This window comes from Schistocerca piceifrons, chromosome 2, assembly GCF_021461385.2.
Source record: "Schistocerca piceifrons isolate TAMUIC-IGC-003096 chromosome 2, iqSchPice1.1, whole genome shotgun sequence".
Lineage (NCBI taxonomy): Eukaryota > Metazoa > Arthropoda > Insecta > Orthoptera > Acrididae > Schistocerca > Schistocerca piceifrons.
This window is the reverse complement of record NC_060139.1, coordinates 220,410,967-220,434,944: the sequence shown is the minus strand read 5'-3', so window position 1 is coordinate 220,434,944 and position 23,978 is coordinate 220,410,967. Positions and strand designations below refer to the sequence as shown.

Below are 23,978 nucleotides of genomic sequence, written 5' to 3'. Positions count from 1 at the left end.
CCCACATATTTCTATTCTGTGAAGACCTCCTCGTACCTTACCATACCACTCTACCTCAATATTCATCTGTAGCACAACATCTGAAACGCTTTGATTCTTTTCTTCTCACCTTCCCCACAGTCCATGTGTCATTACCATACACTGCTGTGCTCCGGAGGTACATTCTCAGAAATTTCCTCCTCAAATTATAGCAGTAGCCTTATTTTGGTCAGGAATGCCCTCTCTGTCTGTGCAAGTCTGCTATTTATGTCCTTTCTTCGCTCGTCATGGACTGTTTCACTTCCAAGATAGCAGAATTCCTTAATTTCTCTACTTCGAGTTCCCCAGTTTTGATGTTAATTTTATCATTAATCTTATTTCTCCTGTTCCTCATTACTTTCGCATTTCTTCAATTCTCTCTTAATCCATGTTCAGTGCTCAGTTCACAGTTCATTTACACTTAAGAGCCAAGAATCTGAAACACCTGCCGAATATCGTGTAGGGCCCCGCGAGCACGTAGAAGCGCCGCAACAGGACATGGCGTAGACCCGACTAATGTCTGAAGTAATTCTGGACGGAACTGACACCATGAATCCTGCAGGGCTGTCCATAAATCCGCAAGAGTACGAGAGTGTAGAGATCACTTCTGAACAGAACGTTCCAAGGCGTCCCAGATATACTCAATAATGTTCATGTCCTGGGAGTCCGGTGGCTGGCGGAAGTGTTTAAATTCAGAAGAGTGTTCCTTGAACCACTCTATAGCAATTCTGGAGGTGTCGAGTGTCGCATTGTCCTGCTGGAATGGCCCAAGACCGTCGGAATGCACAATGGACATAAATGGATGTAGGTAATCAGGCAGGATGCTTACGTACGTGTCACCTGTCACAGTCGTTTCTAGACATGTCAGGGGTCCTATATCACTCGAATCGCACATTCCCCACACCATTACAGAGTCTTCACCAGCTTGAACAGTCCCCTGCTGACATGCAGGATCCATGAATTCGTGAGGTTGTCTCCATACCAGTTCACGTCCATCCGCTAGATACATTTTGAACCGAGACTCGTCCGACTAGGCAATATGCTTCCAGTCATCAACACTCCAACGTCAGTGTTGACGGGCCCAGGCGAGACATAAAGCTTTGTGTCGCGCCGTCATCAAGAGTACACGAGTGGGCCTTCGACTCCGAAAGCCCATATCGATGATGTTTCGTTGAATGATTCGCAAGCTGACACTTGTTGATGGCCGAGCATTGAAATCTGCAGAAATTTGCGGACGGGTTGCACTTCTGTCATCTTGAACAATTTTTCAGTTGTCGTTGGTCCCATTCTTCCAGGATCTTTATCCGGCCGCAGCGATGTCGGAGATTTGATGTTTTACCGGATTCCTGATACTCACGGTACACTCGTGAAATGGACGTACAGGAAAGTTCCCATTCCATCGCTACCTCGAAAATGCTGTGTCCCATCGCTCGTGCGCCGAGTATAACACCACGTTCATAGTCACTCAAACCTTGATAACCTGCCATTGTAGCAGCAGTAATCGATCTAACAACTGCGCCAGACACTTGTTGTCTTATATAGGCGTTGCCGATCGCAGCGCCGTATTCTGTCCGTCTACATGTCTCTGTATTTGAATAAGCATGCCCATACCAGTTTCTTTGGCGCTTCAGTGTAGTGCAGTACGTCCTGTAATTCTTTCTCGCTCCCCCAGAGGATAGCAATGTCACCAGCGAATCTCATCGTTGACACTCTCTCACTCCGAATTTCAGTGCCTGGCTATCATCGCTTCTTCGATATACTAATTGGACAGTACGGGATAACGGTTGCATCCCTGCCTTACACCCTTTTTAATCCCAGCTCGTAGATATTGGTGTTCCATTTTTATTGTTCGTTCTTGGTTCTTATACATATTACATGTTACCCGTCTTTCCCTCCAGCTTACACCAATTTTTCGAAGACTTTCGAACAGCTTACAAAATTTTACATTGTTGAACGCTATTTCTAGGTCGACAAACCCTACGAAGATGTCCGGGTTTTTCTTAATATTGTTTCCATTATCAAGGGCAACGCCAGAACTGTCTCTCTGGTGCATTCATCTTTCCTGAAGCCAAGCTGATCGTCATGTAACAAGGTCTCAATTGTCTTTTATATTCTCATGAATATTAATCTGGTCAGCTAGTTTTATGTATGATCCGTTAAACCGATTCTACTATAGCTTTCACACTTGTCCGTCGTTGCTATCTTTGAGAATGTGCGCATGATATTTTTCCGAAATTCTAGTGCTATGTCACCAGTCTCATATATTCGATACATTAAGTATGATCTCCAGCTTCTCTGATTTTCTCGTAGTGATCATTTCGTATTTGGGAGGACGAAATATGTCGCTCGACTCTTCTTGGAAGATACGCTCTCGGAGTTACAAAAATAAACCTCTCGATGATACAACACTGCCGGAGAAACAAATGAAATACGCTCAACTCTAATGTTCAGTGGAACCTGTTTATAACACTTGGATTCTGAGGTGTTGTAGTGTTACTGATTCGTTTGTCATCGTCTTCGGCGATCAGATGGTGCTACGGAGATCTGTTTGTGTGGCTTTTGTTTCGATTCTGCAGGCAGTAACTGTGTTGAGTTTAGAGTTGAACAGTGTCTGCAACATTGATTCTATGGTACAAACGTGCCCTGCGAGTTGGTGAACAGCTTCAGCCGTTTTAACGAGATCGCACTGTGTCTCTGCCGGATGCTGGACGGACGTATGGACAGACTGCTGCACATGCTGGACACAATTTGGAATATTCCCACAACCGTAGAACAGAATATAGTGGTCCGCGTGATACAGACACACATCGAGAACGACGCACTGTGCGAGTAGCAGTGACCGATCGAACGTTATTCAGGGAAGAAACCCGTTAACGTGTTGCACCTATTGTGCCACCAATGACCATTGGCAACTGCTACAAGCAAGATTAAGATACTAAAATACGTTGCTAGTCAGGTTTGATACGGATCCCACACAGTTGAGCAATATAGCCGGATGGGTCACACATGTGATTTGTAAGTAATCTCATTGGTAGACTGACTACATTTCCCTAGTATTCTACCCTTAAACCGAAGCAGCTGCCTGCTTTGCCCACGACTGAAGCTATCCCATCGTACCATGTCATGTCCCTGCAAAGCGTATACCTAGATATTTCTGAGTTGTCCGAAGCCAACTGCGGCTCACTGATTTTACAGTCATAAGACAGTAAGTTTTTCGTTTTGTAAAGTGCGTTATCAAGGTGTGACTGAATATTTGTGCAGCTTCTTCCAGTCCATCCCGAGCGATGTCGGGCTGTGGTTAGCACACTGAACTAGAATTGGAAGAACGACTGTTCTAACTCGCGTCCCACCATCTAGACATTTAGTTTTCTCGTGGCTTCCCTAAACCGCTCCAGGCAAATGCCAGGATGGTGCCTTCTAGAGGGCACGGCTGGTTTCCTTCTCCAAACTGAGACTCTGATCCGTCTCTAATGACCCATATATCGACGGGAGTTAAACCCCAATCTTCCTTCCTTCTTTCTGACATCATTTTACGAGATTTTTGAGAGGGTGATGTATTCTAGAACAGTAGGATAGTTAATTCTAGAATAGTACTGACATCACTTTCCGAGACTTTTGAGAACGTGATGTATTCTAGAATATTATCTCATCTTGGCACTTCTGTCTCTAAGCTGGTCGTAGGTTGTGTTCCAAAAATGAACAGCATAGAGGCAGAAGTGATGACACTTTCTGCAGGACCTGACCACCATTTTGCTGGACAATCCTCAAGCACGTACGGTGCAACCTGTTACTGATTTGTTTGACTGATGTGGCTGCTAAGTGCTATACCACCTACTGCACTCCTCTTACTTCAGCCCTCGTAAGTTCAACTCGATTTCTAAACTGAATGAAACACTTCACGGCATTCGCTTCAGAACTGCTACAAATTCGTCAGGCAATAGACCGCATCGCTCGAACTGTCAACACAACTGGCACTGCTAAGAGTAACCCAAGACGTCCACATTGCTGGAAACGGGTTATACACAATGCTGGTGACTACTTTAAAGGTCTGTAATACTTTGAAACACTTATCTATTTTGTACGAGCTGTAAATAAATTGTTGCCACTATTAAAGTTCCAACCCTCGTATATAGTTTGAAATCCACTTACATAAATAATGACACTACCGTATTCTGTTGGGGAGAAGAGGAGTTTGTGGCACAATTTGACAAGAAGAAGGGACCGGTTGGTAGGACATGTTCTGAGGCAGCAAGGAGCCACCAATTTAGTTTTGGAGGGTAGCGTGGAGGGTAAATATCGTAGAGGGAGGCCAAGAGATGAATACACTAAGCAGATTAAGAAGATGTAGGTTGCAGTAGGTACTGGGAGATGAAGGAGCTTCCACAGGATAGAGTAGCATGGAGAGTTGCATCAAACTAGTCTCAGGACTGAAGACCACAACAACACAACAACCGTATTCTGCTTCGTCCCGATGCGCTCCAAGAGCGACTTTCAGGTTAACAAGCTGTATGCAGGAACTTAACTGACGAATTTAAACGTATTCTTCTTCGTTCGTTTCACCCTCTTCATCCCTTGCGTGTTGTTTCTTCCTTTGTGCCCAGTATTCCTTCATTGTCTCTGACCTCCTTCTTCTCTTCCGAAGTGATAGGTATCAACTTAATTTTAAATCTGTCTCGGAACCTTGTTTTTTCGTCCTTAGTACTTATCTGAACTGTTCGATGGTGTCATAAGTTTCTTGTAATTTTTAATTCAATTAGGTTCTCTTCAGTTCTCGAAACCCAATTAGGTTTTGTTATGCTGTTACGGAAGAAATCAAAAATTCCCTTAGTTAATGTATTGGGGTTCATTCTGAGATGATATTCGTAAAAATTTAGTGTCTTTCTGCGCATAGTTCTGAGGGTTTCTCAGCTGTTTTTTTTTGTTTTTTTTTTTAGGGAGTATCATTCTTGATGTGTACTATTTCATCATTCTGAAATTTTATGCCTGTGCTTTTCTTAAAATTTTTCTTTCGTTTGGTTTTGACTGTTCCATCTGGCCTATGCGATTCATAGTTATGGTGGTGCTGCATGCAATGCTTCTGGCTTTATCACTGTTTTGTAATGCTTAATTTTGGACCCCAACGAAAGGGATTGCTTCTTGAACGTCTCCTTTTGTCAATTGGATGGCCAATTCAAGTTTGTTTTTTTCTGGATTCTTTCGCCTCGCGGGGTGTTGCATTCCAGCTAATCCATTCCTCCAGATACGTAAATTCTTTTACTATTTCTGTGTTCTATTCTTGGACTTTTAGATATTTATTTGGGTGTTTGTTGTTGGTCATAATTTTAGTTTTTTTTTTCAAAGTAAATTGTAAAACCTATTTTAGCTGTTTGTTTCTCTAGTTCAAGGATTTGTTCCTTTGCTTCCTCTATTGTTCCAGAAAACAGGCAGATGATCTACAAAGGCGATGGAGTTGATATTGACAGTTTTCTTTATGCAGCCCAGTCCTATTACGCTCTTTATATTTTTGCTCCATTGTCCGATTACTTTCTCAAGTGCGCAATTGAAGTATTTAAACTTATCATACAGGGTGTTCGAAAATTTCCGTTACAAACTTCTAAGACTTGCTATATAATATTTTGAATAGGAACCAATGTCGGAAACGCACCGTTTCCATTCTACGAATGTTTCAGTCCATATGTTTAACTCATCCACTTTTGCTTGAGGAACTGAATTAGGCGTGACATAGTACATTAGGTAACAATTTAAAAGGAACCATAACGAAAATTCCATTTATGATTTAAGCACATTTGTTTATATTAACACTTAAACATTACTAGTTTACATTATTCCAAACCAAAAAAGAGCCCATACAGAACAGTACAGGTGCATTACAACAGCGGCTCGCTGTGGCGACCAACCGTTATTACAGAACTGTACCTACGAAGCATGTTCTGGTACACTCTCCATCCCACCTGACGTCTTTTCAGTTTCCAGTGCAGCGTCCAGAACTCGTGCCAGCCGATCTTCCTCTGTCTCTACAGGAGTCTCGTAAATTAAACGATTCATACGACCCCACAACAAGTAATCCATAGGAGTTAAATCCTGCGATGGTGGCGACCAAGCGGTTTGATCATCTCGGCCTGTCCATCTTTGCTGGCCGTCGCGGCCGAGCGGTTCTAGGCGCCTCAGTCTGGAATCGCACGACCGCTACGGTCGCAGGTTCGAATCCTGCCTCGGACATGGATGTGTGTGATGTCCTTAGGTTTGTTAGGTTTAATTAGTTCTAAGTTCTAGGCGACTGATGACCTCAGAAGTTAAGTCGCATAGTGCTCAGAGCCATTTGAACCTTAACAGCTGAGGTCATCAGTCCCCTAGAACTTAGAACTACTTAAACGTAACTAACCTAAGGACATCACACACATCCATGCCCGAGGCAGGATTCGAGCCTGCGACCATAGCGGTCGCTCGGCTCCAGACTGTAGCGCCCAGAACCGCACGGCCACGCCGGCCGGCTCAGGTGTTAAGCCCCATAGTGCTCAGAGCCATTTGAACCTTAACAGCTGAGGTCATCAGTCCCCTAGAACTTAGAACTACTTAAACGTAACTAACCTAAGGACATCACACACATCCATGCCCGAGGCAGGATTCGAGCCTGCGACCATAGCGGTCGCTCGGCTCGAGACTGTAGCGCCCAGAACCGCACGGCCACGCCGGCCGGCTCAGGTGTTAAGCCCCATAGTGCTCAGAGCCATTTGAACCATTTTTGAACCTCTCCATCTTTCTCCATACCGTGTGTTGAAATGTTCAAATGGTTCAAATGGCTCTGAGCACTATGGGACTTAACATCTATGGTCATCAGTCCCCTAGAACTTAGAACTACTTAAACCTAACTAACCTAAGGACATCACACAACACCCAGTCATCACGAGGCAGAGAAAATCCCTTACCCCGCCGGGAATCGAACCTGGGAACCCGGGCGCGGGAAGTGAGAACGCTACCGCATGTTGAAATGTCTCCGAACTGCACGTGAGAAGTGAAGTTGCCCCTCGTCTTGCTGAAACGAAATTTCCTGATGGATATTCAGAGGCACAGCTTCCAAGAATATGTTTTGTAGGAAGATCAAGCATGCAGGATCAGTTAGCTTGATTGGAAGGAGGTATAGCCCAATCACATACTTGCCCACACGTTAATACCAGACAGGTGCTGAATTCCCAGAACATGCGTGGCACGACGGTTTTCGTCTGCCCAGACATGGCTGTTTGGCGGATTCAGAACACAATCTCTCGTGAACTTACATTCACCTGTAAACAGAACTTGAAGTGGAAACAGGGATGTGTCGACGCAGCAGTGCAAGAACCACATGCAGTAGCCAACGCGTTGTGGAAAATCGTCTGGACCCATAGCGTGTACCCTTTATAAATCGTAGTTGTAAGTAGCGCGGATGTAATTGCTGCTCACGCAGAACGGCCCAGATGATAGTGTGACTATACCCACTGCACGCGCAATTGTTCGAGTACTCGTTGACGTGTTCTCTTCAACGCGATACAGTACATCTTCTTCATATTCGGGCGTGCGGCGTTGCCATGGAGCACCACAGTCCTGCCTCCTCGTGGTGAAGGTACCCGTTTCTCGGAGCCGCTGCTGACTTGAGCAAAAAGTTTGTGCGATGGCGTGCTACGTTAAGGAAAACGTTTGTGATATAGCCGACTAGCAGCTCTTCCGTTACCTCGAGCTTCGCCACACACAAGGAGCATGCCTGCGTATTCCGAAAAAGTGTACCGAACCATGGCTACTGTACCTGAGACGCACATGCATTGAATAGATCTCGCAGCAAGGCAGACGTTAAGTGACATCATGTGATCGTCTGACGTAGTACACGTCATTCTGTCTACGCTATTGCATACCAGGACGAGCAACAATGAGACTTTTCTCTTTGCCTCAGCAGACTTGGACGCGTTACACATCTGAACTGAAAAGGTCGTAGAATTGAAAAGGTACGTTTGCGGACATGGGTTCCTGTTCAAAGTATTATGTACTCACTCCCCTTTACAGGTCCTGGATGTTTGCCACGGGACTATCACAACACCCTGTATAAAACATTTCTGATAAGTCCAGTAAATGCACAATGAGTAAAATTTATTTTTTATTGGGTCCATCCTGGTGTTGTTTTAATGGCCAGCAGTGGATTATCAAAGAACAGTATGTGTCTCTGTCGCCATCCGAACGTCTACGTCTACGTGATTACTCTGCTATTCACAATAAAGTGCCTGGCAGAGGGTTCAATGAACCACATTCAAGCTGTCTCTCTACCATCCCACTCTCGAAAGGGGTGCGGGAAAAACGAATACTTAAATTTTTCTTTGCGAGCCCTGATTTCTCTTATTTTATGGTGATGATCATTCCTCCCTATGTAGGTGGGTGCCAACAGAATGTTTTCACAATTGGAGGAGACTGCCACTCCAATTCCCGTACCATGGTTCAAATAGCTCAGAGCACCAGGGCACAACATCTGAGGTCATGACTCCCCTAGAACTTAGAACTACTTAAACCTAACTAACCTAAGGACATCACACAACACCCATGCCCGAGGCAGGATTCGAACCTGCGACTGTAGCGGTCGCGCGGTTCCAGGCTGAAGCACCAAGAACCGCTCGGTCACATCGGCCGCCACGTATCATGTCTGTGGCATTATCTCCCCTATTTCGCGATAATACAAAACGAGCCGCCCTTCGATGAACTTTTCCGAGTTCATCCGTCAGTCCCACCTGATACGGATCCCACACCGCACAGCAATACTCCGGAATATGGCGGACAAGTGTGGTGTAAGCAATTCCCTTGGTAGACCTGTTACACCTTCTAAGTGTTCTGCCAGTGAATCGCAGTCTTTGGTTTGCTCTACCCATAACATTATCTATGAGATAGTTCCAATTTAGGTTATTTGTCATTGTAATCCCCAAGTATTTACTTGAATTTGCAGCCTTCAGGTTTGTGTGACTTATCGCGTGATCGAAATGTCGCGGATTACTTTTAGCACTCATGTGAATAACTTCACACTTTTCTTTATTCAGGGTCAATTGCCACTTTTCGCACAATACAGATATCTTATCAAAATCATATTGCAATTCGTTTTGGTCATCGGATGTCTTTACAAGACGGTAAATGACAGCATCATCTCCAAACAATCTAAGAGGGCTATTCAGATTATCTCCTATGTCGTTAATATACAGGGTGGTCCATTAATCGTGACCGGGCCAAATATCTCACGAAATAAGCGTCAAACGAAAAAACTGCAAAGAAAGAAACTTGTCTAACTTCAAAGGGGAAACCACATGGAGCTGTGGATGGCCCGCTAGATGGCTCTGCCATAGGTCAAATTGATATCAACTGTGGTTTTTTTTATTAGGAACCCCCATTTTCAATTAAATATTCGTGTAGTACGTAAACAAATACACTCCTGGAAATGGAAAAAAGAACACATTGACACCGGTGTGTCAGACCCACCATACTTGCTCCGGACACTGCGAGAGGGCTGTACAAGCAATGATCACACGCACGGCACAGCGGACACACCAGGAACCGCGGTGTTGGCCGTCGAATGGCGCTAGCTGCGCAGCATTTGTGCACCGCCGCCGTCAGTGTCAGCCAGTTTGCCATGGCATACGGAGCTCCATCGCAGTCTTTAACACTGGTAGCATGCCGCGACAGCGTGGACGTGAACCGTATGTGCAGTTGACGGCCTTTGAGCGAGGGCGTATAGTGGGCATGCGGGAGGCCGGGTGGACGTACCGCCCAATTGCTCAACACGTGGGGCGTGAGGTCTCCACAGTACATCGATGTTGTCGCCAGTGGTCGGCGGAAGGTGCACGTGCCCGTCGACCTGGGACCGGACCGCAGCGACGCACGGATGCACACCAAGACCGTAGGATCCTACGCAGTGCCGTAGGGGACCGCACCGCCACTTCCCAGAAAATTAGGGACACTGTTGCTCCTGGGGTATCGGCGAGGACCATTCGCAACCGTCTCCATGAAGCTGGGCTACGGTCCCGCACACCGTTAGGCCGTCTTCCGCTCACGCCCCAACATCGTGCAGCCCGCCTCCAGTGGTGTCACGACAGGCGTGAATGGAGGGACGAATGGAGACGTGTCGTCTTCAGCGATGAGAGTCGCTTCTGCCTTGGTGCCACTGATGGTCGTATGCGTGTTTGGCGCCGTGCAGGTGAGCGCCACAATCAGGACTGCATACGACCGAGGCACACAGGGCCAACACCCGGCATCATGGTGTGGGGAGCGATCTCCTACACTGGCCGTACACCACTGGTGATCGTCGAGGGGACACTGAATAGTGCACGGTACATCCAAACCGTCATCGAACCCATCGTTCTACCATTCCTAGACCGGCAAGGGAACTTGCTGTTCCAACAGGACAATGCACGTGCGCATGTATCCCGTGCCACCCAACGTGCTCTAGAAGGTGTAAGTCAACTACCCTGGCCAGCAAGATCTCCGGATCTGTCCCCCATTGACCATGTTTGGGACTGGATGAAGCGTCGTCTCACGCGGTCTGCACGTCCAGCACGAACGCTGGTCCAACTGAGGCGCCAGGTGGAAATGGCATGGCAAGCCGTTCCACAGGACTACATCCAGCATCTCTACGATCGTCTCCATGGGAGAATAGCAGCCTGCATTGCTGCGAAAGGTGGATATACACTGTACTAGTGCCGACATTGTGCATCCTCTGTTGCCTGTGTCTATGTGCCTGTGGTTCTGTCAGTGTGATCATGTGATGTATCTGACCCCAGGAATGCGTCAATAAAGTTTCCCCTTCCTGGGACAATGAATTCACGGTGTTCTTATTTCAATTTCCAGGAGTGTATGAATGTTTTAGTTGGACCACTTTTTTCGCTTTGTGACAGATGGCGCTGTAATAGTCACAAACATATGGCTCACAATTTTAGACGAACAGTTGGTAACAGGGAGGTTTTTAAAATAAAATACAGAATGCAGGTACGTTTGAACATTTTATTTCGGTTGTTCCAATGTAATACATGTACCTTTGTGAACTTATCCCTTTGTGAACTTATCATTTCTGAGAACACATGCTGTTACAGCGTGATTACCTGTAAATACCACATTAATGCAATAAATGCTCAAAATGATGTCCGTCAAGCTCAATGCATTTGGTAATACGTGTAACGACATTCCTCTCAACAGCGAGTAGTTCGTCTTCCGTAATGTTCGCACATGCATTGGCAATGCGCTGACGCATGTTGTCAGATGTTGTCGGTGGATCACGATAGCAAATATCGTTCAACTTTCCCCACAGAAAGAAATCCGGGGAAGTCAGATCCGGTGAACGTGCGGGCCATGGTATGGTGCTTCGACGACCAATCCAGCTGTCATGAAATGTGCTATTCAATACCGCTTCAACCGCACGTGAGCTATGTGCCGGACATCCATCATGTTGGAAGAACATCGCCATTCTGTCATGCAGTGAAACATCTTGTAGTAACATCGGTAGAACATTACCTAGGAAATCAGCATACATTGCACCATTTAGACTGCCATCGATAAAATGTTGGCCAATTATCCTTCCTCCCATAATGCCGCACCGTACATTAACCCGCCAAGGTCGCTGATGTTCCACTTGTCGCAGCCATCGTGGATTTTCCGTTGCCCAATAGTGCATATTATGCCGGTTTACATTTCCGCTGTTGGTGAATAACGCTTCGTCGCTAAATAGAACGCGTGCAAAACATCTGTCATCGTCCCGTAATTTCTCTTGTGCCCAGTGGCAGAACTGTACACGACGTTCAAAGTCGTCGCCATGCAATTCCTGGTGCGTAGAAATACGGTACGGGCGCAATCGATGTTGATGTAGCATTCCCAACACCGACGTTTTTGAGATTCCTGATTCTCGCGCAATTTGTCTGCTACTGATGTGCGGATTAGCCGCGACAGCAGCTATAACACCTACTTGGACATCATCATTTGTTGCAGGTCGTGGTTGACGTTTCACATGTGGCCGAACACTTCCTGTTTCCTTAAATATCGTAACTATCGGGCGAACGGTCCGGACACTTGGATGATGTCGTCCACGATACCGAGCAGCATACATATCACACGCCCGTTGGGCATTTTGATCACAATAGCCATACTTCAACACAATATCGACCTTTTCCGCAATTGGTAAACGGTCCATTTTAACACGGGTAATGTATCACGAAGCAAATACCGTCCGCACTGGCGGAATTTTACGTAATACCACGTACTTATACGTTTGTGACTATTACAGCGCCATCTGTCACAAAGCGAAAAAAGTGGTCCAACTAAAACATTCATATTTCTTTACGTACTACACGAATATGTAATTAAAAAAGGGGGTTCCTATTTTTTAAAAAATGTAGTTGATATTCGTTTGACCTACGGCAGCGCCATCTAGCGGGCTAATCACAGCGCCATCTGGTTTCCCCCTTCAAGCTAGACGATTTTCGTTCTTTATAGTTCTTTCGTTTGATGGTTATTTCGTGAGATATTTGGCCCGGTCACTATCAATGGACCACCCTGTAGATCAAGATCTACAGAGGACCTATAACACTTCCTTTGGGGAACGCCGGATATTATTTTTGTTTTACTCGTTGTCTTACCGTCTATTACTACGAACTGTGACCTTTCTGACAGGAAATCACGAATCCAGTCGCACAACTGAGGCGATATTCCATAGGCACGCAGTTTGGTTAGAATACGCTTGTGAGGAACGGTGTCGAACCATCCTAATGTGTGTGTGTGTGTGTGTGTGTGTGTGTGTATGTGTGTATGTATTCGTATGTTTTCGCCACTGAGGGCGAATTGTGTGCCCGGCAGGTACCACAACGGCCCCCGCAAGCTGAGCGACGCGATGCGGGACGCGATGCAGAAGGACCCGGTGGCGCCGGTACTGTGGGAGCCGCACCTCGCCGCGCTGGACCGCCGTGTGCGCATCGTGCTGCAGGCCGTGCGCGACTGCGTTGCCCGCGACGACGCCGTCGAGGCGGTGGTGCGCAACGACGCCGACGGCGACGCCGCCGACGCCGCCCCCGCCGCCCCCGCAAGCGGCTCCTAGCGGCGGCGCGCGCGGCGGCGGCTGCGGCAGCGCCAGCGGAGGCGCCTGCACCCGTAGCCGCTCCCGCGCACCACCCCTCGGACAGCCGACAGTCGTCGGACACTGTGTGTTTACAGTGGACTCTGCTCTCGTGTGATGGTCGTCGCAAAAGTAAACAACAACCTAGGGACCACGCTGCTTCCATAGCGCCCGCTCCAAAACTCGTGTCCTACTCTTTTTTCTACAGCTACACTGAGCTTCGCAAGTTCTCTGCTGAACCTGTAAATGTACATGTGTACACACGACACGAGATGCGTGCTTTTTTTCTACCGATCAATTCCTAACAAAGAAGGGGAACTTCGCCATATCTATACTGACATATACCGCTCAGAATATTTCACACAAATGTTCCTAAACGCAAATCACAGCGTTAACGCATACGATACAGCTAGTCCTGTACGCTTTTTGGTCTGCAAGTAAATGCCGTATTATCCTCCGTATTGCGTACAAGAAAGCGACGAACTCCTCGCCGGCTCTTCTCTCTAGCCAGTACGAACTGATACGCACAGTATAACTCGACCTCTTTGTTAGGAATGCAGCGAGCGTAATGATCGCCTCCTAGGTGGGGGAAGGGGTGTAACGGGAACAAGCCCCGCCTTCATCTCGCAGGACATGCAACACAATGAAAATAATGTTGCCTACCAAAATGCTACGATCTGTTACACTGTTTTCTAGGAAAGGTTGACAGTGGCGGAAACTCTCCGTACCAGCGCTAAGTCATCTAACTTCATTCGACTCCTTCGCTTCCAGAAAAGTGCCAAGTTATATTGTGCGTATTGTAGTTTCACTTGTAATTACACATTCTTTGCTTTGCCGATTCACAAACTTTCCGCGCCAGTGACAAGACCAGCTGATGTCACAAGCTCTTTACGCTTCTTGGTCGTGACGCACCAAGGACTGAAGACACTTGTGATGATGTGTTTAATAAACATGTATTACCAACGACACTAAAGAAGTAATTGCAATCCAAACAGTTCGTCTGACTCACAATGTTTAGGGACTCATTTGACTACAAGAAAATTCCATTACGTCCCTGTTATACAGAATGTCCCATAAAAACTCCGACGAACATGATAAATATCGAAATAAGAGAAATATGTCCGTAAAGATGGCCTCTGAAATGCATACTTGAAGAGGTATGATCGCTTGTTCATTTTTGATTCTGTGAAATAGTTCTCTTCTACTGCAAGGTCTTAGCTTTCCAAATTTGAGGAAGAAGTATTGACCAAAACGAGGAAAAACTTTCCAGTAAATGTGGGCTCTAAGATGAATACCTTAAGAGTTATGAGCAATTGTTCATCTCCGCTAGTGTGAAAAACATCTCTTCTACAGAACACGTGCTCATAGCTCTTAGGGTATGCATTTTAGAATCCATGTTTATTGGAAATTTTTTCCTTGTTTTGGCCCATACTACCTCTTCCCAAAATAGAGAAAACAAAGAGCTTGTAGAAGAAGAGATGTGTTTCGTAGCGTGGTCAAGTGCGCACCAGACTTTTTTCTTGTTTTCGTGTAAGGAACTTGCCTCGAAAATTTGTTAGTAATTTTTTTTGTGGTAGAGGAGGGGGGGGTGGGATTCTGCACATCTTGCCATAGACGGGAAAATTCACCTAGCCATAATGTCGTCTTACGTACCAAATAAACACAGATACATTTCTCTGTTCCGTACTTTTTACTCCGCAATACAATGAGAAAACCTGAAAAGTCCTAAGCAGTTGGAGATAGGCTTTCAGTAGACTGCAACTCTTCTAAATACTTAATTAAGACGGAGATTCTCCTATCAGTCAACGCGTTGTTGCGCTTCAAGTACAGTGTAAAACTGCAAAAGGAGCATGGTTCAAGCGAAATTTCAGTCTGTCGTTAAAGCGAAAGCAAAATTACGAAAAATAGTCATCAGTGCCATTGTATCGATATGGCTTCCAAGTCGACACTTAGAGACATTGTAAGCAATACGTAATTAGTAAGGAACACTGTATGGTTGACGACACATACTCTCAGAAGATGTACAAGAGAGACAAACAAAAACAAAGTGTTTCTTTAATCTTATATCGTGCTGAATGCTCAACAAAATAGTGAAAGAAAACTCTCAAAAATTTGTAACAACTTCCTAGTTTAGTCTACTGATTTATGACTTTTTGCGAATTGTTCCCATAAACCAGAAGCCATTGTCTTTGAGCGAAGCAATGCGGACAGGTAATACAGCTATATGTGTACTCTTAGGCCTTTTTCGTTCGTGACGCTACAGTGTAGTCCCTCCAGGCCCATATTTGAATCACAACAACATGCTGTCACATATAAAGTAATGGAAAAAGCTACAGTTAACTTTTAGCTGTGGCCACTTTAAAACTATTGTTTAAAGACTTTTATGGGTTCCAGAAACAGTCAAACATTAACTGAGTGAGTGTTCCAGTTCTTCGTTCTTAGTGAGTCAACTGCAGGACGGTATATTGCAGCGCAGTTCGTCATTGGTCGCTTTACAACATATTACATATCATACACTGGTAAGTTTGTGAGACAATAGTGTGTGAAACGTCCTTCTAGACTGTTAGTTCCAAGAACTGTTTCATACGGCCTGAATAGAAGGGCCATCAGTGGCTGTGACAATATGGTGATTTGCGACTATTATCCTGTGGTTTTTCCTTTTTTGGTACGTGGACAATGAAACGCCAGTGGTTATTCAATATGTAGGCCTGATAGTGCTTCATCTGTTAAAGCCAGCAGTCAGTCGAATGTTTGCGGTAAAATGAGTATAACGTTACCGCTTAGCCAGTGCCGTGAAGATGCATCCGAGCAGATGTCTAAAGCTGTCAGCATTATGTGATGATCTGTTATTTTTGTTGTTACTTTGGTCTGTGTACATAACACGGTTAAATTATGTTGAAATATAACTGTTAATTGTGTGAAAATTACAATGCAAGCCTATATTCGTGTTCTGTTGGGAAACTGACCTTGTTTAATAACAAATAAAGCTGTTATACAGAATTACCTGCAGTTTAAATGTTTTGTATATTGTTGTTTCACTTAACATAAATGATCAAAACCCTTCGAACAAGCTACACGCAATTTCCAGGAACATCGGCTAGGAATGAACAGGTAACTGTGTGAGTCTGAGTATTGTTTCTGTGTTTTGTTGAAAATTGGAGCGCCATGGAGAGAGCGGAGTGGTCTCGTTAGCATGATCATCTTCATACCTGCTAGAATACACTGCATATCTCGTAAAGGAGTTTTCACGCAAATAGTCTTACGTTTTGTCAAAAGTGCAGTGTCCATAAATGTTGAAGCCAGGGCAACGAAATACGAGGTATCAAAATAGTACGTATACCAAATTTCAGGACTGATTAAGAAGGTACACTATAAGAAATAAAAAGACCCACCACGAATAGCATGGTAATCGGGTTATGAGATTTACATGCTCAGTAATGTTTTGGTCCTCCTCTGAACCTTATGCAAGCTGTTATTCGGCTTGGCACTGACAGAGTTCTTGGATGTCCTCCTGAGGGGAATTCGGCCCATTTGGCGCGTTAGGTCGTCAAAATCCAGAGCTGGTTGAAGGGTCCTGTCCATAACGCTTCAAACGTTCCCAACTGGCGAGAGATCCAGCAACCTTGCTGGCCAAGGAAGAGTTTGACAAGCACGAAGACAAGCTGCAGAAACCCTCGCCCTGTGCGGATGGACATTGTCTTGCTGGAATGGAAGCCCTGGACAACTTGCCTTGAAGGGCAACATAACGAGGCGTAGAATATTTGACGTAACGCTGCGCTGTAAGGGTGCAGCGGATGGCAACCAGAGGGGTCCTACTATGGAAAGAAATGGCGCCCCAGTCCATCATTCCTGGTTGTCGACCGTATGGCGGGCAACAGTTAGATTTGTATCCCACCGGTGTCCGGGGCGTCTCCAGACACGTCTTCGGCCTGGAATCTCATTGACTGGAATATAATTGTCTTAACGATGAGCCCCGCTTCGAACTGAGCCCCGACGACCAGCGAAGACGTGTCTGGAGAACCCCTGGACAGTGGTGAGATGCCAACCCGGTTGTCATCCGCCGTACGGCTCGACAATCAGGAGTGATGGTCTGGTTGTCATTTCTTTTCGTAGCAGGACGCCTTTGGATGTCATCCGTGGCATTCTCACGGCACAGCAGTACGTCGTCGATATTCTACTCCCCGTTTCATTGCTCTTCATGCAAGCCATCCTGTGCTTACATTTCAGCAACATAATGCCCACCCGAAAACGACGAAAGTTTCTGCTGCTTGTCTTCATCCTTGCCAAACCGTATCTTGGCCAGCAAGGTCGCCGGAATTCTCCTCATTTGGAGCATTATTGTCAGTGTCCTCGAATAAGCTCGGAGTTTTGAGGATCTAACGTGCCATTTGGACAGAATTCGGCACGACATCCCTCGGGAGAAAAGCCGATAACACTAACAGTCAATATTAAGCCGAATAACTGCTTGAATAAGGACCGGGGGTGGACCAATGCGTTATTGACTAGTTCAATTTGTGAAGCTCCTTCTCTTGAATAAATCATCAAGATTTTCTGAAATTGTAATCATTTGTGTGTTTGAACATTGTACATCACATCTACAGATTTCTGTCCCATTCGGATAATTCATTCGTGGTGCGTCGTTCTTTCTTCTTATCTCAGACTGTATGAAGATACATTTCGTATGTGCTATATAATATATCCTTACCATTCAGACTTAAAATCCCACGGAGACAGTAATACAGAAAAAGTATTAAAACAGAGACTGTCATGACTATGGTCATTTTGAAACACTAGTGTTCATTTTGAGGAGATGGTGTCCGCCTGAATAACAATCCAGGTAGATTTGTAAGTCTAACTTTTAGTACAATGAGTGTGTTATTTGCATCCACATAGGTCGTAACAATTAGCTTAGAAACAAAGAACAAAAATGGTTCAAATGGCTCTAAGCACTGTGGGAATTAACATCTGAGGTCATCAGTCCCCTAAACTTAGAACTACTTAAACCTAACTAACCTAAGAACATCACACACATCCATGCCCGAGGCAGTATTCGAACCTGCGACCGTAGGAGTAGCGCGCTTCCGGACTGAAGTGCCTAGAATCGCTCGGCCACAACGGCCGGCTAAACAAAGAACAAGCATAACATTAATGCTAAACACAAGCTTTACTCCAGACGGAGCGAACTTTGACAATAGACACAAGGCCAGTAAGAGCGTATCGTATGGAAAATGTATAAACTATTATTGCTAGTCAGTTTGCAATACGTAGTTGTCTCCCAGTGACCGTTGAAAAGCGAATAATGATAGAAAAGAACACTGATCGTGTTAAGGAAGGCATGTCTACAATGGATTACCTCGTCTGTTAATGCGGATGACTAAGACAAATTGGTGAATCCACAACGCTAGCGATTCCTTATTTCATTAACTTGCTGGGAACTTAGAACTACTTAAACCTAACTAACCTAAGGTCATCACACACGGCCATGCCCGAGGCAGGAATCGAACCTGTGACCGTAGCGGTTGCGCGGCTCCAGACTGTAACGTCTAGAACCGCTCGGCCACTCCGGCCGGCTGCTGTTTCTACTTTTTTTTTCTTTTTTTTTTCTTTTTTTTCCAACATTGTGAATGTATTGCGACTGAGAAAATCAGACAATAACTGTGTGGATTAAGGGAATAAGCTGAAAAATTTCTTGTACTTTACTTTAATCACGTCCACCACAGTAATAATGCAGTAAGCACAGGTTTCAAATCACGAAAAGAAAATCTAGGTTATTTTCTTAAAAAAATAAAAACTCTCCTTACATAATTGTATATTTATTTTTTCCAGTGTGTGAGAGAGATTTTGTAATAGCTCCTAGTCCGTTAACGGTCCACTCCCCACTATCTGATCAACAGTATCTGGCACACCCTCAATTGATTGCCTCTCTGAACATCATGTGACCACTGGTATAGAACTTTTAAGTGTTACAGGGTTTAGGTTAGCATCTCACTATTGTAGATCAGAAATGGAGAAAGGAGGAGTTGCCACATTCATCAGGAACTGTCATAAATTTAAGAACATAGACATTCATAAATTTTGCCTAGAACAGCATATGGAAGCATGTGCAACAGAATTAGATTTTCACAAAAAATCTTTCATAATATTAAGTGTATATCGAGCACCTGCAGGTAACTTTAATCTGTTTGTAAACCACCTTGAAGCTGTACTGGCCCATTTAACAACCAAAAACAAAGAAATAGTGGTTGCTGGTGATTTCAATGTAGATTTCCTTAAAGACTCTCCCAATAAGAACGTATTTGAGTTAGTAACACTATCATTCAACTTAATTCCCACAGTAAAGTTCCCCACTAGGATAACCACTTGCTCACAAACAGCCATTGATAATATCTTTATAGAAAAGTCAAATGAACAAAATTATATTACAAAACCAATAGTCAATGGCCTCTCAGACCATGACATGCAGTTCCTTCTGTTAAATGTTAATACTGAACAGGATATAAAATCTGTTAAATCTGAGCTCAAGAGGGTAATCAGTAAGCCAAAAATTGATTATTTTAGGACACTCCTCAGAGACATTCACTGGACTGATGTTTACAGTGCTCATGGCATGAATGAAAAATATAACATTTTTGCTAATAAAGTGCTTACCTTATTTGAACACTGCTTTCCCCCAAAACTTACCAAGGTTAGAGCAAAGTCTACAAAGAAGCCATGGATTACTCGAGGAATAGGGGTATCTTGTAAAACAAAAAGAAAACTGTATCTGTCAATCCGAAACATTTCCAATGTTGATGCTATAGCACATTATAAGAAATACTGCAAAATATTAAAGACTGTAATACGGATGTCAAAGCAAATATATTACAAGGAAAAGATAGTCATATCAGATAACAAAATAAAGACAATATGGGATATAGTGAAGGAGGAGACCGGTAGAACCAGACATGAAGAGGAACAAATAGCATTAAGAGTAAATGATGCATTGGTGACAGATGTGTATAGTGTTGCAGAACTTTTTAACAAACATTTTATAACTGTTACTGAAAAGATGGGGTTGTCAGGTTCGGTAGATGCTGCTATGGATTACCTTAGACCAGACATTTCAAGTAACTTCCATAATATGAATTTGACCCTCACTACCCCAACAGAAATAATGTCCATCATAAAATCTTTAAAATCAAAAACATCTAGTGGGTATGATGAAATATCAACAAAGTTAATTAAAGAATGTGATTCTGAGCTAAGTAACATATTAAGCTATCTGTGTAACCAGTCGTTTATCAGTGGAATATTTCCCGAATGGCTGAAATATGCTGAAGTTAAGCCACTGTTTAAGAAGGGAGATAAAGAAATAGCATCAAATTTCCGTCCAATTTCACTGTTGCCAGCATTCTCAAAAATTTTCGAAAAAGTAATGTACAGTCGTCTTTATAACCATCTTATCTCAAATAACATACTGTCAAAGTCACAGTTTGGATTTCTAAAAGGTTCTGATATTGAGAAGGCTATCTACACTTACAGTGAAAATGTACTTAATTCATTAGACAAAAAATTGCAGGCAACTGGTATATTTTGTGATCTGTCAAAGGCATTTGACTGTGTAAATCACAATATCCTTTTAAGTAAACTAGAATATTATAGTGTAACAGGAAATGCTGCAAAATGGTTCAAATCTTATATCTCTGGCAGGAAACAAAGGGTGTTATTAGGAAAGAGACATGTATCAAGCTATCAGGCATCATCCAACTGGGAACTAATTACATGTGGGGTCCCACAAGGTTCCATTTTGGGGCCCTTACTTTTTCTTGTGTATATCAATGACCTTTCATCAGTAACATTACCAGATGCCAAGTTTGTTTTGTTTGCTGATGATACAAACATTGCAATAAATAGCAAATCAAGTGTAGTCTTAGAAAGATCAGCCAATAAAATATTTGTAGACATTAATCACTGGTTCCTAGCCAATTCTTTGTCACTAAACTTTGAAAAAACACACTACATGCAGTTCAGAACTTGTAAGGGGTGTCCCAAGAGTATATGTCTAACATATGATGACAAGAAGATAGAAGAAGTGGACGGTGTTAAATTCTTGGGATTACAGCTTGATAATAAATTCAACTGGGAGGAGCACACCACAGAACTGCTGAAGCGTCTTAACAAATCTCTGTTTGCAATGCGAATTTTGTCAGACATAGGGGATATAAAAATGAAAAAGCTGGCATACTATGCTTACTTTCATTCCATAATGTCATATGGGATTATTTTCTGGGGTAATTCATCAAGCCAAGCTAAAGTTTTCCGGGCACAAAAACGTGCAGTAAGAATTATATGTGGTGTGAACTCAAGAACATCCTGCAGAAGCCTGTTTAGGGAACTAGGGATACTAACTACAGCTTCCCAATATATTTATTCCTTAATGAAATTTGTCATTAAAAATATATCACTTTTTCAAACCAACAGCTCAATTCATGGAATCAATACTAGAAATAAGAATAATCTTCACAAGGATTTAAAGTCACTTAGTCTTGTACAAAAAGGTGTGCATTATTCAGGAACACACATTTTCAATAACTTGCCAGCAGCCATAAAAAGCTTAACAACCAATGAAATTCAGTTTAAGAGAAGCCTAAAGGATTTATTGGTGGCCAACTCCTTCTACTCCATTGATGAATTTCTGAGGAAAACCAACTGATTTGTATATAAGTACAACATAACTTCTGCACAATTTCAGTGCAGTAATGTGTTCACTGAAAATTTGTGTGTGTGTGTGTGTGTGTGTGTGTGTGTGTGTGTAAGTATAATCTAACTTCTGCACCATTTCAGTGCAGTAATGTGTTCATTGTAAATAAGTATTACAGTAGTTGTATTACATGTTTCTTACCTTATAAATAAATATAAAACTTATTTATTTTAAATTCAGTGCAATAGTATTTGTAAAATGACCCTTAGTGTTCATTAAAAAATGACGATCATTCCACTTGGGACCTGTGGAATGGTACATTAGCTTATTTGTTTTAGTTTAAATATTTGTCATGTATTGTTGTTTTTCTGACATGTTCCACATCCTGGAGGACCTCCTCACTACGGATCAATTGGAATGAAAGTAAATCTAATCTAATCTAATCTAGTCTGTCCAAAATTATTTTAGCATTGACAGCAAGGAATCTCACGTGGCAGGTCCGTGCAACTTTCCACCAGTACTACGCTACTCGCAGCCGCAGCAAATGCCCGAAGTTGCCAAACCTTTACCCCACACAAGAGCACTTCCGGCTTGCAGTGAGCTTCAGCTGCAGTCAGCTTGCTGTCACGTGTGTGTTCGTTTTTGCGGATATAGGAGTTATTCTTTTACTTGTTGTGACTGTTATTCGTTGTTACTGCTGTTCATTACGTGATACTCAACGACGTCAGCTGAAGTTCGTTCGACGTTACTGGGGGAGAAGTTCGACGTCGTCCTCTCAGCCAGAGCATTGCCTTACGAGGGCAGTCTCGAGAAGTCGTTTGCGTTTTACGTGCCTACTTTGAAAATGAAAAACTTAATGGTGATCGGCTGTTCTCCGCTAACAAAGTAATCGATAAAACTGCTGCTGCTTTGAAAATAAACAAAAACGCTGTCGTAAAGATCGGAAAGGAAGTGTTCGACAAAGAAAATGAAGCTGAAGAACCGTTGAAATTCAGAACCTTGAGAAATACACTACTGGCTATTAAAATTGCTACACCACGAAGATGACGTGCTACAGACGCGAAATTTAACCGACAGGAAGAAGATGCTGCGATATGCAAATGATTAGCTTTTCAGAGCATTCGCACAAGGTTGGCGCCGGTGGCGACACCTACAACGTGCTGACATGAGGAAAGTTTCCAACCGATTTCTCACACACAAACAGCTGTTGACCGGCGTTGCCTGGTGAAACGTTGTGATGGCTCGTGTAAGGAGGAGGAATGCGTACCATCACGTTTCCGACTTTGATAAAGGTCAGATTGTAGCCTATCGCAATTTCGGTTTATCGTATTGCGACATTGCTGCTCGCGTTGGTCGAGATCCAATGACTGTTAGCAGAATATGGAATAGGTAGGTTCAGGACGGTAATACGGAACGCCGTGCTGGATCCCAACGGCCTCGTATCACTAGCAGTCGAGATGACAGGCCTCTTATCCGCATGGCTGTAACGGATCGTGCAGCCTCGTCTCAATCCCTGAGTCAACAGATGGGGACGTTTGCAAGACAACAACCATCTGCACGAACAGTTCGACGACGTTTGCAGCAGCATGGACTATCAGCTCGGAGACCATGGCTGCGGTTACCCTTGACGCTGCATCACAGACAGGAGCGCCTGCGATGGTGTACTCAACGACGAACCTGAGTGCACGAATGGCAAAACGTCATTTTTTTCGGATGAATCCAGGTTCTGTTTACAGCATCATGATGGTCGCATCCGTGTTTGCCGACATCGCGGTGAACGCACATTCGAAACGTGTATTCGCCATCGCCATACTGGCGTATCACCCGGCCTGATGGTATGGGGTGCCATTGGTTACGCGTTTCGGTCACCTCTTGTTCGCAGTAACGGCACTTTGAACAGTGGACGTTACATTTCAGGTGTGTTACGACCCGTGGCTCTACCCTTTATTCGATCCCTGCGAAACCCTACATTTCAGCAGGATAATGTTGCAGGTCCTCTACGGGCCTTTCTGGATACAGAAAATGTTCGACTGCTGCCCTGGCCAGCACATTCTCCAGATCTCTCACCAATTGAAAACGTCTGGTCAATGGTGGCCGAGCAACTGGCTCGTCACAATGCCCCAGTCACTACTCTTGATGAACTGTGGTATCGTGTTGAAGCTGCATGGGCAGCTGTACCTGTAC

At 44.1% G+C, this 23,978-nt stretch overlaps 1 protein-coding gene across 1 annotated transcript in view; it reads left to right on the top strand.

Moving 5' to 3' along the window:
* The window catches only part of LOC124775271 (extracellular serine/threonine protein CG31145), a gene marked incomplete at its 3' end in the record, with an annotated part of 176,336 nt that extends 163,291 nt beyond the window's left edge, over positions 1–13,045 (top strand). Inside the window, exon 7 of the mRNA XM_047250107.1 lies at positions 12,859–13,045. Coding sequence (XP_047106063.1) covers positions 12,859–13,045 — 187 coding nt within the window. The remainder of the gene's footprint in view (positions 1–12,858) is intronic.
* Positions 13,046–23,978: the final 10,933 nt, after the last annotated feature.